At 41.3% G+C, this 15,876-nt stretch overlaps 1 protein-coding gene across 4 annotated transcripts in view; it reads right to left on the reverse strand.

The window, feature by feature from the left end:
- Positions 1 to 1,180: 1,180 nt before the first annotated feature.
- The window catches only part of SEC22A (SEC22 homolog A, vesicle trafficking protein), a 30,833-nt gene continuing 16,137 nt past the window's right edge, over positions 1,181 to 15,876 (reverse strand). For all 4 annotated transcript variants that reach the window (XM_061609083.1, XM_061609085.1, XM_061609084.1 and 1 more), the window contains exons 4-7: positions 15,209 to 15,403; positions 8,088 to 8,206; positions 5,222 to 5,287; positions 1,181 to 3,335 (exon numbers count right to left, since the gene is read on the reverse strand). In XM_061609083.1, coding sequence (XP_061465067.1) covers positions 3,135 to 3,335; positions 5,222 to 5,287; positions 8,088 to 8,206; positions 15,209 to 15,403 — 581 coding nt within the window. In that variant the 3' untranslated portion in view covers positions 1,181 to 3,134. The remainder of the gene's footprint in view (positions 3,336 to 5,221; positions 5,288 to 8,087; positions 8,207 to 15,208; positions 15,404 to 15,876) is intronic.

Genomic DNA, 15,876 nt, shown 5'->3' on the forward strand with positions numbered 1-15,876 from the left:
TCTTACAAAAGCAGTGTGATAGGACATTAACAGACAGGATCTGGTTTTTGTTTTTCTCTCCTTGAGCATAGGACAGAAATCTAAAAAATCACTGGCTGCATTCGCGCTTTTGGTTATGACTATTTATAGACATAAAAATACATAGGGCAGGCGCCAAATAGCTATGTGAATCATCCACATTATACCTTCCACCACCCTACATCTTATATTGTCCGATTCTTGAACTCCCTCATACAGAATATCCACAAACACACCATGTCAGTTGCAGTGACCATTGCTTCAGAAGGTTTGGGTCATCTCTTAGCTCCACTACATGTACTTGTGTTTTTTTATAGAAATGCATGTATTGCTCATAACTACTTTGCATTTATTTGTTTATATAGCACTTTTATGGTACAAAGCACTTTGTAATTTCATTCAGATGCTCAATATTTCCATTTTGTAGCTAGGAAGCTGAAGTACAAAGTAATCAGTTGTGCTTGCAGGTAGGACTTAAAACCAGGTCTCCTATGTCCCATGGCAACCAGAATGGATCTTACCACAGTGTGTGAGAGGAGTTCTTATATGTGTGTATTGAATCATGATACATGTAGAGAAAGCATAACATAGAAATACAGCAACTAGTTTAGGGCTACTGGGAGATCCATTTTCAGGGCTCTTGGTGTCGCTGTCATGATTAATGAATACTTTTAAAAAATATTATTATCAGCATTTGGATCTCCTTCACACATTTCATGCAAGGGATAATGAAATTAGTGTATATCAGGGATGGCTAACCTCCAGCTCAAGCCTCCCTCTGCAATTTTTCTCCCTCCCTCCCAATTTTGGGAACAGTAGTAAAAAAAAAACCACATGGCAGTAGGATGGGCACAGACTAGCACTCTGATGGGCATACAGATAACCCCCTCCCCACTCATCAGATCACTCATTTCATGAGAAGGGTGATTAACTATCACCACCCCGTCCTCTGCTTATCTGCATAGATGAGAAGGAGCTGTGTTTATTCTCTGTGTGTGCACAGAGTTTGAGGTAGCCACACCCACCACTGCCATGCAGCACCCAGAGGTTAGCCAAGGGTGAAAGTGGCCCTTGAACCAAAAAGGGCTGCCTCTGGTGTACAAGAGGGCAGGAGTGTTGAAGTAGTACATGTATAGCAGTCTCTGACCAGTCACCACAGCCCTAGAAAAATAATACTTTATTGTAATGCCCTAGAGCAACATCATTACAGAAGAGTTGTAGTGTGTGACGCAGCCAGGAATTTAAAGTAAAACTAAGAATACAGTGTCTTTTTGTCCACAGACATAGTGGACAATACCATCACCATTATGTAGATAGCTTACAACTAAAGCCATGAAGGATCATAAGACATTGGGATAGGCAGGGCTGGGGGTGTCCCAAGTTCAGTCTGGCCTTCTTCTTACTGGAATCAAACCCTAGTTCTAACACACACCTTTGGCGATTATCCATTTTGTCAGCTAAACTAATCGTAATTTGTCTCTGGCAGAGACGCTTCCTGATCTCATGACTGACTTGTGGATGTTGTCAGCACAATGTGTCTCTAACCCCAGCTGCTAATATCCTCACAGTCAGAACCCTTTTTGACTTGGAGTTGAAAAGGCATTTGTTCTCACACCTCAACACACAGGGTGTAGTCCAACAATACGTAGCAAATCCAGCATGCTTAGTAATGTATAAAATATAGGAATGTAATCAATGAATCCCCCCCCCAAACTGAGGGAAGGCTCATTGATCTACTGGAGGTATCTGTGAGTGGAACAGGGAGGGAAACTACACTTGTTCATTCCCCCTCCTTTCTGCAGCTCCCCCCCCCCAAAAAAAATCCGCTTCAGATGGTATGGAGACTCTGGAATATCATGGGATGGCTGCACGGGGAAGGTGAAATAAAAGGGAGGAATCACCTCCCTCCTCATTCTGCTAAGGGAAAGCTCATTTGAGCCAGCAGCAGCCTCTGTCAGGATGAGGAACACTACTGAATACAACTCAAGTACAGATCTTTTAAAAACTCGTTCCACCTTTTTTTGCATGAACAAGCTTGACTTAAGTTTTATTTTGAAGGAAAGCTAGTTGTTGCCTATGGATGTTTCAGAAGGAACATGCTCCTATTTCATCTTCCAGCCTATTTTACTAGCTATCTAACTGCAGTGGATGAAAACCTTAATAATGCCTTTAACTTCTTATGTTACTCATCTCTTTTATGATCAAGCTGCTATCTACAACCAGTCATCAAAAGCATTTAGTAGTTTCCTTTGTTCCCAAAAAGGGTTATAACAAATTCTTCTGAAATTATTAGGACTTGGACTCTTTGTAAATCAGACTAGTCAACTATCTGCAGTAGGCCAGGCTTCTGCCTTTACATCATATAGAAATAAAACCCTCAACATTTCTGCCTCCTTACTCCTCTCATCAGCCATCTTCTCTTCATCCTTCAAGCATTAGAGAAAGGGCCTGAAAAAATACAATGTGATATGTTTATTTATGTGGGGATGTGGAGGTCACTTTCCAAATCTCTTTCAAAGCATAATACACAGAAAAGTGGGGGGGGGGGGGTAGGGGGAGAACAAAGCAATTCACAATTAACTCAGCACTAGATGGCAGGCCTTTGAGGCCCAGGACTTAATCCACATGAACAGATGGTTCCGAGTTAGATTTTAATTAAGGAAAACGCAGACACACAGCATTACATTTATGTGCAATCCAATAATCTGGCATTTAGGAATTCATTCACATTGAACAGTTGTTAATATGCAATGCCATCCTTTTACTTCAGCCTTTTCTACTGCCTCACAAAGGCAAAACTGGTTTGGAATTGATGAAATCACTTGATATGCAGAACAAGTCCAATACAAATCCTGCCCTTTAATACTTCTGAATGTGAAGTTCTTCATGGTGTCCCTCCAACTTCTCATTTGTTATTGGGGTACATTCTCTTGTACAGGGGTTTCATTTGTACCCTAACAGGTTCCCGAATCATTTTTAGCTCTTCTTTTAGGAAGAAGTTCTCTGTCATTAATCCCTTAGAGTATGACAAGCTTCTCTTTTACAGAAAAGTTTTTTGTTCCTGAGAGGAATACTGCTCGGATCAAGTTGGCCTTGGGACCATTGGAGGGCAACCATCACACATTGTAATCAGGGGCCTTCCCTTGTGGCTGCCTCAATCGGATTTGTAATGTTGAAAAAGCACCCACAGTCACATGAAAAAAGATCTGCCACAGGTTGCGTAGTTCATAGAGATACATGTTGCATAGACAGATTAAGCCAAAAGTTAGGAAGGATTTGATGTTTCGCCAGCCTGTGCAATACACAAACAGATAGCACTGAAAAGGAAAAAAAAGGCTTTAGAATATGAGTAACTCCTGGCATCTTATCACATTTCTACTCCAAAAACTGTAGAAATCAAAGGGGCAGAGTTCTGCTTTCTACGCTGCATACTATATGCAAGTCCCACATGGCCAGAAATGTATTTTTTTTAAAGTAATATTTGTTTTCATCACACTCTGAGCAGAATTCAAGCAGTTTTCAGGCATTCAAAAAAATATCATGGGAGGGTTCATGAGAGGCAGTGCACACACCAGCCCTGGGTTGAGTGGGAAGGTCCTAAAGAGGTTAAGTGTGTTCAGCTGCAGCACTTAGTTCTTGCACTATGGAACTGCATTATCAGGTGTCCTTTAATAAGGACACTTCTAAGGGTATTTGTGCTGAGATGCTTCCCCCTTCAGACCCGTCCACTCAGCCCAGGAAGGTCAGAAGTGGAATACATGTACTCCCTCCTCCCTAGTTTGAGCCTCACATGTTGAACCTCACAGGTAAGCTCACCTAAAGATACCTAAGGTTTTGAATTTAAATCCACCATTCCCTTTAGTCTTTGCTTGCAGCACACTAGAAACACTGTTATAGGCAGCACGTTTAAGGGATATCAGTGTTGATAGGGCTCAATAACCTTAAGAACGTAACTCTACAAAACATTCTGTAGGGGCGAGACTGTGCTAGACCATCAAGGGTCAAGGTTTTCCATCGGCCCTGCCTGGAACCTTGTAAGGCAGAATTGCTTAGGGTTCACTTCTGTTCTCTCTGAGATTTTTGTGGGAACTGCCCTTTACTTTTTGGCAGGAATATGGATGTATTTAGCTTTTAGTCTTGTTTTTTTTTAAAAAAGTCAGGATTGTGCTTTTTTTAAAAAACTTGAGTTTTGTATGTGTGCGTGAATCTATGTAAGCTGCCTTTGGGGCCTTTTTAGTGAAAAGGCAGCATGAAAATAAACTAGCAATAACAAAAGCCATTCACAATTAAACTTGAGGCACTTGAGTTATTCTGAGACCATAAAATGCCTTCTTTCACAACAATATTCAAAGATGATTTCTTGGAGACAGCAGCTAAAAGTAATCTGTCTCATTCATTGCATCAGCTATTTACATTAAATTTTACCTCAAGCAACAAAACTCTCCATTGATAAGGTACAAAAATACAAGTATGTCAGTTGAAACATTTACTCACAATATGCTTCTGTCAGAAAAGTTAACATACTAAACAAAGAAGGTGTTAATGGGGCATGGTCATCAAATCTTTAATGAAAAATACAGCAATTCTTGCACATGCTAAGAAATCTTAACCAAAAAAATGCAGGCAACAAATCTATATCATGTACCATAAACTCCTAAAGAAGAGTCCATTCTTAACCTAAGCCATGCTTCTTCATGGAACAGTTTTTGCTATATATGAGAAACGTATATAGGGAGAAGCAGAACATATGTTTTGTATGCAGAAAGTCCTAGGTAGGGCTTAGAAAGACTCCTGTCTGAATCCTGGAGAACCAGTGCCAATCAGTGCCAAGAATGACTAATCTGATTTGATGTAAGGCAGCTCCATATGTTAAACAGGCCTAGATGAGGCCCAGGCACCTGCAATTTCTCCAGCCCATCATTCAGATAATAGCCATTTATTGTGAAAATATGTGGGAGTCAAGCCCTCAATCCTCAGGAAGAATGCCTTTAGCTGCAATCCACCAGCCACTTTCTTTGTAGCCCTCAATGGGAATTTCAAGACAGACTAAACTAGAGTTGCCATTTACAGTTCAACCTGTCACCACAACTCAGGAAGAAACTGTGAAGTAAATATATTTACAATCATTTCATTCTAGACTCACAACATAATCTTAGTCACAGACTTCTGAAACTCATTCAAACATGTACACAGTATATCCTACCTGATACAAACAAGCTGCTGTGCCAAGGAAAAAGGCAATAACATAACTGAAGTCTTCTCCATCATTCTGAAACAATATATACAAAATACTCATTCTCAAATCACTGTGTTCTAGAAAATATGCTCTTACAAAATTTATACAGCTAACCTTCTCTTTAAAAGAGTAGTTTAAAAACAATAATGCTATTTGGGCTGGTCTCTCAAAACGGTACACATACACATAGGGAAAATTAAATTTGAAATCAAAGGAACTGACAAATTTAGTTTGTGTCATGTCACAGAAGTGTGCTGCTTGAAGGAAGGCAAAGTCAAAAATCCCACTAAGTCAAAGCCTTTGGATACCCCTAATGTAGTCCTGTAGACCTGGATGGAGAATTACTAGTTCCTAGAATTACTCTGAACCTTAGGTATCCTCTGGATGGCATTCATCTACACTGCATTGCTTTCCCCGAGATCTACATTTGAATACATATCACGCATCCACATTTTGGTGCAAATGTCTATATTTAGTACCTGAAATTAACACAACTGGTCCCAACATCAGTCAAGCTGCCAGCACTGATGGCATGATAAACACAAGGCAGTACACACAGGTAATAGTACTACTCAAGCAATAATAGCCAAATAGGTACATCTACATACATGTAGCAAAAATCAAGTGAGTATAAGCATCTATTCACCATCAAATTGATGTTATTTTTCATTTACTGAAATTGGTATCTCGAATTCACTTGCTTGACCAATTGTACAGGTGTATCAGATATCCTTAAGGACAAGCTGGACTCATCTCTATAACTAGAGATCTGCATGATCCCATTTTGAGAGCAAAAGGGGTGCATGGGTGAGAAGCACTAAACTCTCCCCCTGTCCACTGCTTACCTCCTTGCAGTCTATCCCCCAACATTTATTTTTTCTTAGCCAGTATATGTACAAACACTTGGCTGGGAGAAAACAAAAGTTTAGGAGACAGACTATGGAGAGGAAAACATGGGTTGGGAGGGAAAGGTTTAGCATCCCTCATGCCCCCTTTGCTCTTAAAACTGGAGACATCCATCCCGTTTTAAGTGGTTACCACAGATCTGTTGCCATCACAACTTGTTTAGCTCTTGCACAGAGCTACTTTGTTCACCAGAGAAGGACGTAAAGTAGAACATATCCACTAGATGGTGCTAAGCTCCTACCAAGTAAAAAGTAAATAGGGAAACAAAAGAAAACTCACAAAGTAGTGTTTACATAGATGGCAGCTAAATCTGGTATTATACATTTCTCTTAAGTGGGAATACCAAACAGTTGTCTGAGCAGAAGCCTTGGACCTGGGAGATCTGGCTTCAAGTTCTTCTCTGCAATGGATTATGGTCTTTTTCTCACATTCCCAGAACGTGTGCACATAGCAAAAACAATGGTTATACATGACAGTCTACACACTGGTGGCACATTGGGTTGTATTCAACCAAGTCTTACTCAGAGTAGACCCACTGAAGTTAATCAACATGACTAATTTAGGTTCATTAACTTCCGTGGGTCTACTCTGAGCAAGATTGGTTGAATACAACCCAGTCATGTTGATTAACAGAGTAGATCTACTCTGAGTAGAACAAGCATTGAATACCACCCATTATTTCCTCCTTATGAAGAAATGAAAAGACAATGATGGCTTTTGAAGACAGCTTTCAAAAGGAAAAGCAATACAGAATAGAATTACATGCAAATCAGAAAGTTCTCCAATGGTAACGAGGAAGGTGTAAATTCTAACTGTAATTCACTGGCAATTACAGAATACAAATCAATATATGCTCAGCAAAATATAATACAATGAAACAAAATATTAAGAAGGCAACGAGGACACCTCCTTAATTAAAACCACAATATGCACAAATTAAAATCACACATCTTTCAAGTTCAAAATGACTATTAAAATTATATTAAATTTCAATGACATGTCCGATTTTGAACTGAAAAAGAAAAAGTTATAAAATTCATCTGAAATGGGCTTGGAGTTCACATTCCCCTATCTGTAGTAAAGTCCTCTTAAGCCTCTTTCCCATAGCATCAAGCCAGGAGAGACTGATTTTTAGTTGGGCCATCACAAGCTTTGCAATTCTTTGGCTTGGAATGCACAGATGAGCATCTCACAGAGCTTACCTCAAATGGAAGGGGAACATTAGGACTTCCCAAATCCCTCTCTAATCATTTGTCTCTGATCCTTTCAACATAGTGAGCCTTTGCTGTGTTCTCAAGGGATTCACTGAAAGAAGTGACTCCATATTTCCATAATGCCAGAGAGCCAGTCCAATTGCTATATGGATCAGCATCTGCACAGAAAGTTTCCTATCCCTAAATAACCTGTCACAAGATTTGGGACCATCACACTGAGAGTTTTCTCACCCCCAGCAATGAATGCCATTGATATACACTGGAGGCAGACAAACCCACAATGTAATGGGGCAGATTTTAACAGCTAGATCAGCTCTGAGAGAAACTTATTAAAATCTCCTATCACAACAATGCTACACAAAGACTGTTCTGGATTTCTCTTCTGGCTCAAGTTCCCTACAAAGAAAGCTAAAGAAAAAAGTCTGAAACATGTCAGCAACAGAAAGATCTCTTGCTCCAACCAAGCTGTTTCATGAAACTTAGAAGTTGAGATGGCAAATGGTTCAGCTCAGAAGGTCAAACTCAGCCTACAGGTCACAGTTGCCAGCCCACTGCGGGAACAGAGGATTTTTTCTCTATCCAAACAGCATTCAGAATGTGATTTTACTCTACTAGTTATTGCAAGACCATTTTAAAAATGAAATGACAGATATTTCTTCCAAAACTGGATCCCCCCCTCCCTTGCTACAACTTCACTGACATGGCTACCATACCTGCAAAAGACTCTCTATAGCATGAAAACCACGAATTAAATTCAAAGACCCACATAAAAGGCTGAGTACAAAGGAAACAATCCCGGACAGCGTCACAGGTTCTAGTCGCTGGTGAGGAGCTAGAAGGCAAAGAGAAGAAACACTATTAATATTTAAATACAATTTCCTTCATGTTATGGCAAAAAAACGTTAATGCTGTTTTTCAATGTCTTCTTCCTGCTCAAGATCATGTAACTTAAATGAGAAAACACAAAAACTTAACAATTCAACTAGCATGAGACTGCAACTCCCTTTTCATTTATTTTGAACCCAGTACTTGCTAGGTCGCTTTATTATTGATTACAGCATATGCAACAGCAACCTGAAAAAGTGAAGCATAACTTCTTAGAGCACACTGGAAAAAGATATTTGCTTTTAACTCTCCAATGTCTGGTTAAAAAAGGGTATGGGGCTAAAGCACCCAAGCTCTCAAGTTCTAGGCTTGGACTGGAGAAGCACAGCAGTAAATGCCCAAAATAAAGAACTAGCTGGTAAAATTAGTCTGCAATTAGCCACTTGGTTGTTTACTCACACCCTTGAAATAGTGCTCTCAATGTTCTCCTCTGTTAAAGCGTAGCAAGTTACAGCTCTAAAGAATGATTTATAGCCAATCCTAAATTTCCTTATTCAGAAGTAGGAGCCAATGAGTTCAACGGCACTTACTTCCAAGTATGGGCACAGTGATTACAGCCTGATCCCCATGCGTATTTTTAATGATTAACAATATGGAATATTGCACAAAAATCATTCCAATGTAATACAACCATAATTAGTATTCCAAGTGGTGATGAATGGGACCCATTCATCTCCTAAAATCTTCCATGAACTTTGTCCGTTTATCCAACTCCAGCACTTTTAGCCCCTAATACATAGGCTTAGAATCTTAGTGTATTTGCTAAATGGAGCATTGAGCAGCAGAAAGAGAAAGGCTACGAGATGTATAAAAACTTCCTGCTTTACCCTCTCATCAACAAGGGGACCCAATGCATAATTAACAACCATACCAATATTAAGAGAAGACAAAAAAAAGGGAGGGGGCAGACAGGAAGCTGTAAGTAAGCATTTTTGCACACATTCATTGGTGCTACGGAAGAGCTAATGGTACACACGAACATCTGCCAACTCATAGTGAGTGTGTGTACAAGCAGTTACTGTGCTATTCCACAACAATTGACAGAAACTGAATATGAAAAAACAAGGCAAAATCCACAGTAGTCTAGGCAACATAGAGAGAGTGACAATAAGGTTACTGAACCATATTTAAATCATTCTGTTTAAATCAGTGAAGTGTAAAGGTGCCAACAATGAAGTTAATGATCTGGAACATTAATATAGAGAGGGGTGCCATTCCGTGTTGTTTGCGCTGAACAGCTGCAGCAGAAAAAGGCTCTCCAAAGCAGTTCATAAAGTCAGAGAATGCTCTGGAGCGACAAAGGGAATTTCTCCAGAAGAAGAGAACTAGATGGTCTGAGTATCACTGTTTCCAAACTCTATAAGGAACATGCTTTTTGTTTTACCAGAATTAATTTGTGCACAGCTTAACATGCAATTAAGAATTAGCTGGCGGGGTCATTTTTAAAAAATGCAGCTTTGTATTTTAAATGTATTCCCATTCTAAACCAAGCATATCAGAATCAACAGAATAGACTACAGTTAAAAGGAAAAGACAACAATTTCCTCGGTAACCTTTACAGTTGAACAAGGATTGAACATAAGAACATAAGAAGAGCCTGCTGGATCAGGCCAGTGGCCCATCTAGTCCAGCATCCTGTTCTCACAGTGGCCAACCAGGTGCCTGGGGGAAGCCCGCAAGCAGGACCCGAGTGCAAGAACACCCTCCCCTCCTGAGGCTTCCGGCAACTGGTTTTCAGAAGCATGCTGCCTCTGACTAGGGTGGCAGAGCACAGCCATCATGGCTAGTAGCCATTGATAGCCCTGTCCTCCATGAATTTGTCTAATCTTCTTTTAAAGCCATCCAAGCTGGTGGCCATTACTGCATCTTGTGGGAGCAAATTCCATAGTTTAACTATGTGCTGAGTAAAGAAGTACTTCCTTTTGTCTGTCCTGAATCTTCCAACATTCAGCTTCTTTGAATGTCCACGAGTTCTAGTATTATGAGAGAGAGAGAAGAACTTTTCTCTATCCACTTTCTCAATGCCATGCATAATTTTATACACTTCTATCATGTCTCCTCTGACCCGCCTTTTCTCTAAACTAAAAAGCCCCAAATGCTGCAACCTTTCGTCGTAAGGGAGTCGCTCCATCCCTTTGATCATTCTGGTTGCCCTCTTCTGAACCTTTTCCAACTCTATAATATCCTTTTTGAGATGAGGCGACCAGAACTGTACACAGTATTCCAAATGCGGCCGCACCATAGATTTATACAACGGCATTATGATATCGGCTGTTTTATTTTCAATACCTTTCCTAATTATCGCTAGCATGGAATTTGCCTTTTTCACAGCTGCCGCACACTGGGTCGACATTTTCATCGTGCTGTCCACTACAACCCCGAGGTCTCTCTCCTGGTCGGTCACCGCCAGTTCAGACCCCATGAGCGTATATGTGAAATTCAGATTTTTTGCTCCAATATGCATAATTTTACACTTGTTTATATTGAATTGCATTTGCCATTTTTCTGCCCATTCACTCAGTTTGGAGAGGTCTTTTTGGAGCTCTTCGCAATCCCTTTTTGTTTTAACAACCCTGAACAATTTAGTGTCATCAGCAAACTTGGCCACTTCACTGCTCACTCCTAATTCTAGGTCATTAATGAACAAGTTGAAAAGTACAGGTCCCAATACCGATCCTTGAGGGACTCCACTTTCTACAGCCCTCCATTGGGAGAACTGTCCGTTTATTCCTACTCTCTGCTTTCTGCTTCTTAACCAATTCCTTATCCGCAAGAGGACCTCTCCTCTTATTCCATGACTGCTAAGCTTCCTCAGAAGCCTTTGGTGAGGTACCTTGTCAAACGCTTTTTGAAAGTCTAAGTACACTATGTCCACTGGATCACCTCTATCTATATGCTTGTTGACACTCTCAAAGAATTCTAATAGGTTACTGAGACAGGACTTTCCCTTGCAGGTTTCCTTTCTGTATTCACTTCCAACATTCAAACCCAGAGCCCCATTCCATAGCGAACAGTAACGTTTTGTGATGGCTTTTTGCTTATATCCACATAAACACTAATAGGCAGAATGTACCTATAGCCAACAGGTATTTCTATCAAACTTTAAAAAGCAGGGAAATTGGGCAGCTATAGTGAATGCACCAGGGGAGTAGGAGACCTGACCCTCCTCTCTGCGATATTGGACTGCCCTACAAATTGGTCAAAATGCAAACACAATTTGGGTTGGTCTTTCACAGTCCAATCCACTTCCTGTGTAGCTTGGAAGAATTTGGTAACATGTGCCTCTAAGCAAAGTGAAATAAATGTCTAGTGTGGGTGTGGCCCCCTGATTAGGCAAGCGAAGCAGTTGTGAGTCTGGCTTTTAGAACAATGACAGGTGGTTCTTACTGAGCATGCCCGACCTTGTCATTGAGTTCAATGCAAACTTTCTTAAATTAATTAATCAGCCAGGCATTTTTTTTAACTTTTAAACTGCAGAAGATGAAGGTCAGAGTATGTATGAAGAGCTCATACAGCTCCTTCGTATACTCCGGAGCTGAGAGCGATGAAACAAGACAGGAGGCGGCTTGAGCGGAGATGGAGACGAACTCCCCACGAATGCAATTATGAGCTGGTTCGTGCTTCTACTAAGCTCTATGTAGTAGCGGTGAGGGCGGCAAAAAAACAACATTTCACCGCCACTATTTAGTCATCTCTCTCACGCCCACGGGAGCTTTTTAAAGTGGTTCGTGGCCTACTCCATCCAGGCCTACAAGATATGGCAGATACATCGGTAGCTCGATGTAATAAATTTGCTGAACACTTCCAGCATAAGATCTCATGCATTCGCCGGGACTTAGACTCCTATTTAATAGCAGTTAATCCTACTGAGGTGTCCGGAGCACAGTCTTGTCATGTTTTGTTGGATGAGTTTCAGTTGGTTCAGTTCGAGGACGTGGACAAGGTGCTTGGACAGGTTCGTGCGACGACTCCGGTACTGGATCCTTGCCCCTCTTGGCTAATTAAAACTAGCAAGGAAGGAACAGTTGGCTGGGCCAAGGAAGTGATTAATGCCTCTTTACGAGAGGGAGTGGTCCCTGGCTGTCTGAAAGAGGCGGCAGTGAGACCACTCCTGAAAAAACCTTCCTTGGACCCAGAGGATTTCAGCAGCTACAGACCGGTAGCTAATGTTCCGTTCCTGGGCAAGATCCTGGAACGTGTGGTGGCTGACCAGCTCCAGGCGCTATTGGATGAAACCGATTATCTAGATCCATTTCAATCGGGGTTCAGGCCTGGTTTTGGCACTGAGACTGCCTTGGTCGCCCTGTTTGATGACCTATGTCGGGAGAGAGACAGAGGGAGCGTAACTCTGTTGATTCTCCTTGACCTCTCAGCGGCTTTTGATACCATCGACCATGGTATCCTTCTGGAGAGGCTTGCGGAATTGGGAGTTGGAGGCACTGCTTGGCAGTGGTTCCACTCCTACTTAGCGGGTCGTCTCCAGAAGATAGTGCTTGGGGAACATTGCTCGACACCATGGGTTCTCCAATGTGGGGTCCCGCAGGGTTCGGTTCTGTCTCCCATGCTTTTTAACATTTATATGAAGCCGCTGGGGGCGGTCATCAGGAGTTTTGGAGTGCGTTGTCATCAGTATGCTGATGACACGCAGCTCTACTTCTCCTTTACATCTTCTTCAGGTGAGGCAGTCGACATGCTGAACCATTGCCTGGCTGCGACATTGGACTGGATGAGAACTAACAAACTGAGACTCAATCCTGACAAGACTGAGATGCTGATGGTGGATGGTTTCTCTGATCGGATGGTGGATATATACCCTGTCCTGGATGGGGTTACACTCCCCCTAAAGGAACAGGTGCGTAGTCTGGGAGTCATCTTAGGCTCTTCCCTCACACTTGAGGCTCATGTAGCCTCGGTGGCCCGGAATGCGTTCTACCAACTTCGTTTGGTAGCCCAGCTACGTCCCTATCTGAGTAAGGAGGACCTCTCATCAGTGGTACATGCTATGGTAACCTTGCGTCTGGACTACTGCAATGCGCTTTACGTAGGGCTACCTTTGAAGATGATTCGGAAGCTACAGCTAGTGCAAAATCCGGCGGCCAGACAGCTAACAAGAACTAAGTGGTCTGAGCATATAACACCTGTGCTAGCCCGTTTGCACTGGCTTCCAATATGCTTCCGGGCCAGATTCAAAGTGTTGGTACTTACCTATAAAGCCTTATACGGCGCGGGACCACGATATCTGTCAGAACGCCTCTTCCGATATGAACCGGCCCGTACACTACGGTCTACTACGAAGGCCCTCCTCCGGGTTCCGACTCATAGGGAAGCCCGGAGAGTGGTGACAAGATCTAGGGCCTTCTCAGTGGTGGCCCCCGAACTATGGAATGGTCTCCTCGAGGAGGTGTGCCTGGCGCCGACACTATCATCTTTTCGGCGCCAGGTTAAAACCTTTCTCTTCTCTGAGGCATTTTAATTCCTGTTAATTCTAAATTATTATATTTTGATTTTAGACTGTACAGTTTTTTGTACAGTTTTGTATTGTGAGATACTGTATTGTGTTATTTTTATTGTATTTTTAATGTTCACCGCCCAGAGAGCTGTTGCTAGTCGGGCGGTATATAAGCTTAAATAAATAAATAAATAAATAAATATGGGTCAGGTGAGTAATAGGATTACAGGTACTCTGTGAACATGGCTGATTTTTGATGAATTTCAAGATTATGAGAACTCTGTCAGAAAAAATTCCAAAAAGAGGCTGATTTCTCTCTCTCTTTACACTTTGAACTCTCAATTCTCTCTGTTTTGTGTATCGCTATGAAAATTTAGAGGGTTGTTAAGCAAGCGTTTCTGAGTTCAGGACTATAAGTTTTGTAAGGTTTTGTTTTGAAATGAGCTTATGGGAAGCATCAGAATGGCATAGGGGGTACTTTTAATTTAACATTGCAGAATGCGAAAAATCCATGCTGGCTATAGTATACAGCCACTCTTACGGCTGTATATTCCAGCTAAGCACTTTGTTGATTGTTATAAGAGTGCAATTCTATTATGCTAGAGCCATTAGCAAAATTTCAGTTTTGGCAATATTTAAGGGCCAAACTAGATGTATCATTTGGCATTGAGGGAATACCCCCAGCCTCATACTCTCCCATAACACTAGAAGTGATGGACATCAAATGAAACTCAATGTTGGAAAATTCAGGACAGACAAAAGAAAGTACTTCTTCATGCAACCCATAGTTAAAACTATGGAGTTTGCTCCCACAAGAGACTGTGGTGGTCACTAACTTCGATGGCTTTAAAAAAATATTAGACAAATAAATAGAGGATACAGCCATCAATTGCTACTAGCCATGATTGCTATGCTCTGCCTCCATGGTCAGAGGCAGTATGCTTCTGAATACCAGTGCTGGAAACTGCAGGTGGGGAGAATGCTGTTGCACTCACGTCCTGCTTGTGAGCATCCCACAGACATCTGGTTGGCCACTGTGAGAACAGGAAGCTGGACTTGGTGGGACAATGGCCTGATCCAGCAGGGCTCTTCTTATGTTCAGACCTGCAATGTACAACAGGAAGACATCTCCCAATGGAAACAAGGGGACCTTTCCGCTCATTGCAAATTGCAGGTGGTGATGGTAGGGAGTTTCTGATCAGGAAAATAGCAGGGACGAAGGGTTAAAGCACCCCTCTTCCCATGCCACAGTCCTGATCCAGCATAGGCCCCCTGCAATGGCTATTTATTTTTAAAAACAAAAAAAACAGCCACACAAGGCCAAAACAACAAGAATAACATCTAATTTGATCTGAAGATTTACAAGAACAATGTCAGCAAATTGCTCCATTACTGAACCTTCTGAGGAGAATTATGCTAAGAAAATAAACCGACCAGAGAGCTTCGGCTATGGGGCAGTATACAAATGCAATAAACAAGTAAATAAACAAATAAACTCACCTGTAGATATTTTCCCAGTACCTTTGTATTCTGTAAGAGGTATATGTGGAGACCCATTGGCTGAACCCATTTCAGACAAGGAAATTTGGTAAGGTGGTCTCAGCCTGATTTCTGTCTGCATGTCAGCAAGGTTTATCTTTGTTGACAGAGACCGTGGGTTATTATATCTCTGCTTGGTTCTCTGAATGAAATTATCTGTGTAAAATTAAAACAAAAACCCCTTAGACATACGTTAATAAAATCATTTGAGACCCCATGGCTTTATGGGCAATATACATCTCCGAGACACATATTTAAATTCATTATTTGGAATTCTTAAATCCATTGTGGAAGATTTTAATATTGTTGCTGCTTTACAACTAATATATCATGGGCTAATTAATTTTGCAGCACCAAAAAATTAAGCACTAGAAATCTAATTATGAATAAACTAATGTCTCATGCACTGGCAAGCCTGAAAGTACGGCTAATATAATTAATGCACTGCATTTTGTTTAGCTTTTATTGTAATTCAGAAGATATTCTTACAAAAAAATAAAGGCTTGTTCTGAACATAAGCCTGTTATACTTTGACACACATATGATGAGAATTAACAACATCCATAATGATGAACTTTCTTTCCCAACAAAAGCATACCATTATCATGCATATGGTAACAGTTAGCAAA

Source organism: Rhineura floridana, chromosome 2 (assembly GCF_030035675.1).
Source record: "Rhineura floridana isolate rRhiFlo1 chromosome 2, rRhiFlo1.hap2, whole genome shotgun sequence".
NCBI lineage: Eukaryota > Metazoa > Chordata > Lepidosauria > Squamata > Rhineuridae > Rhineura > Rhineura floridana.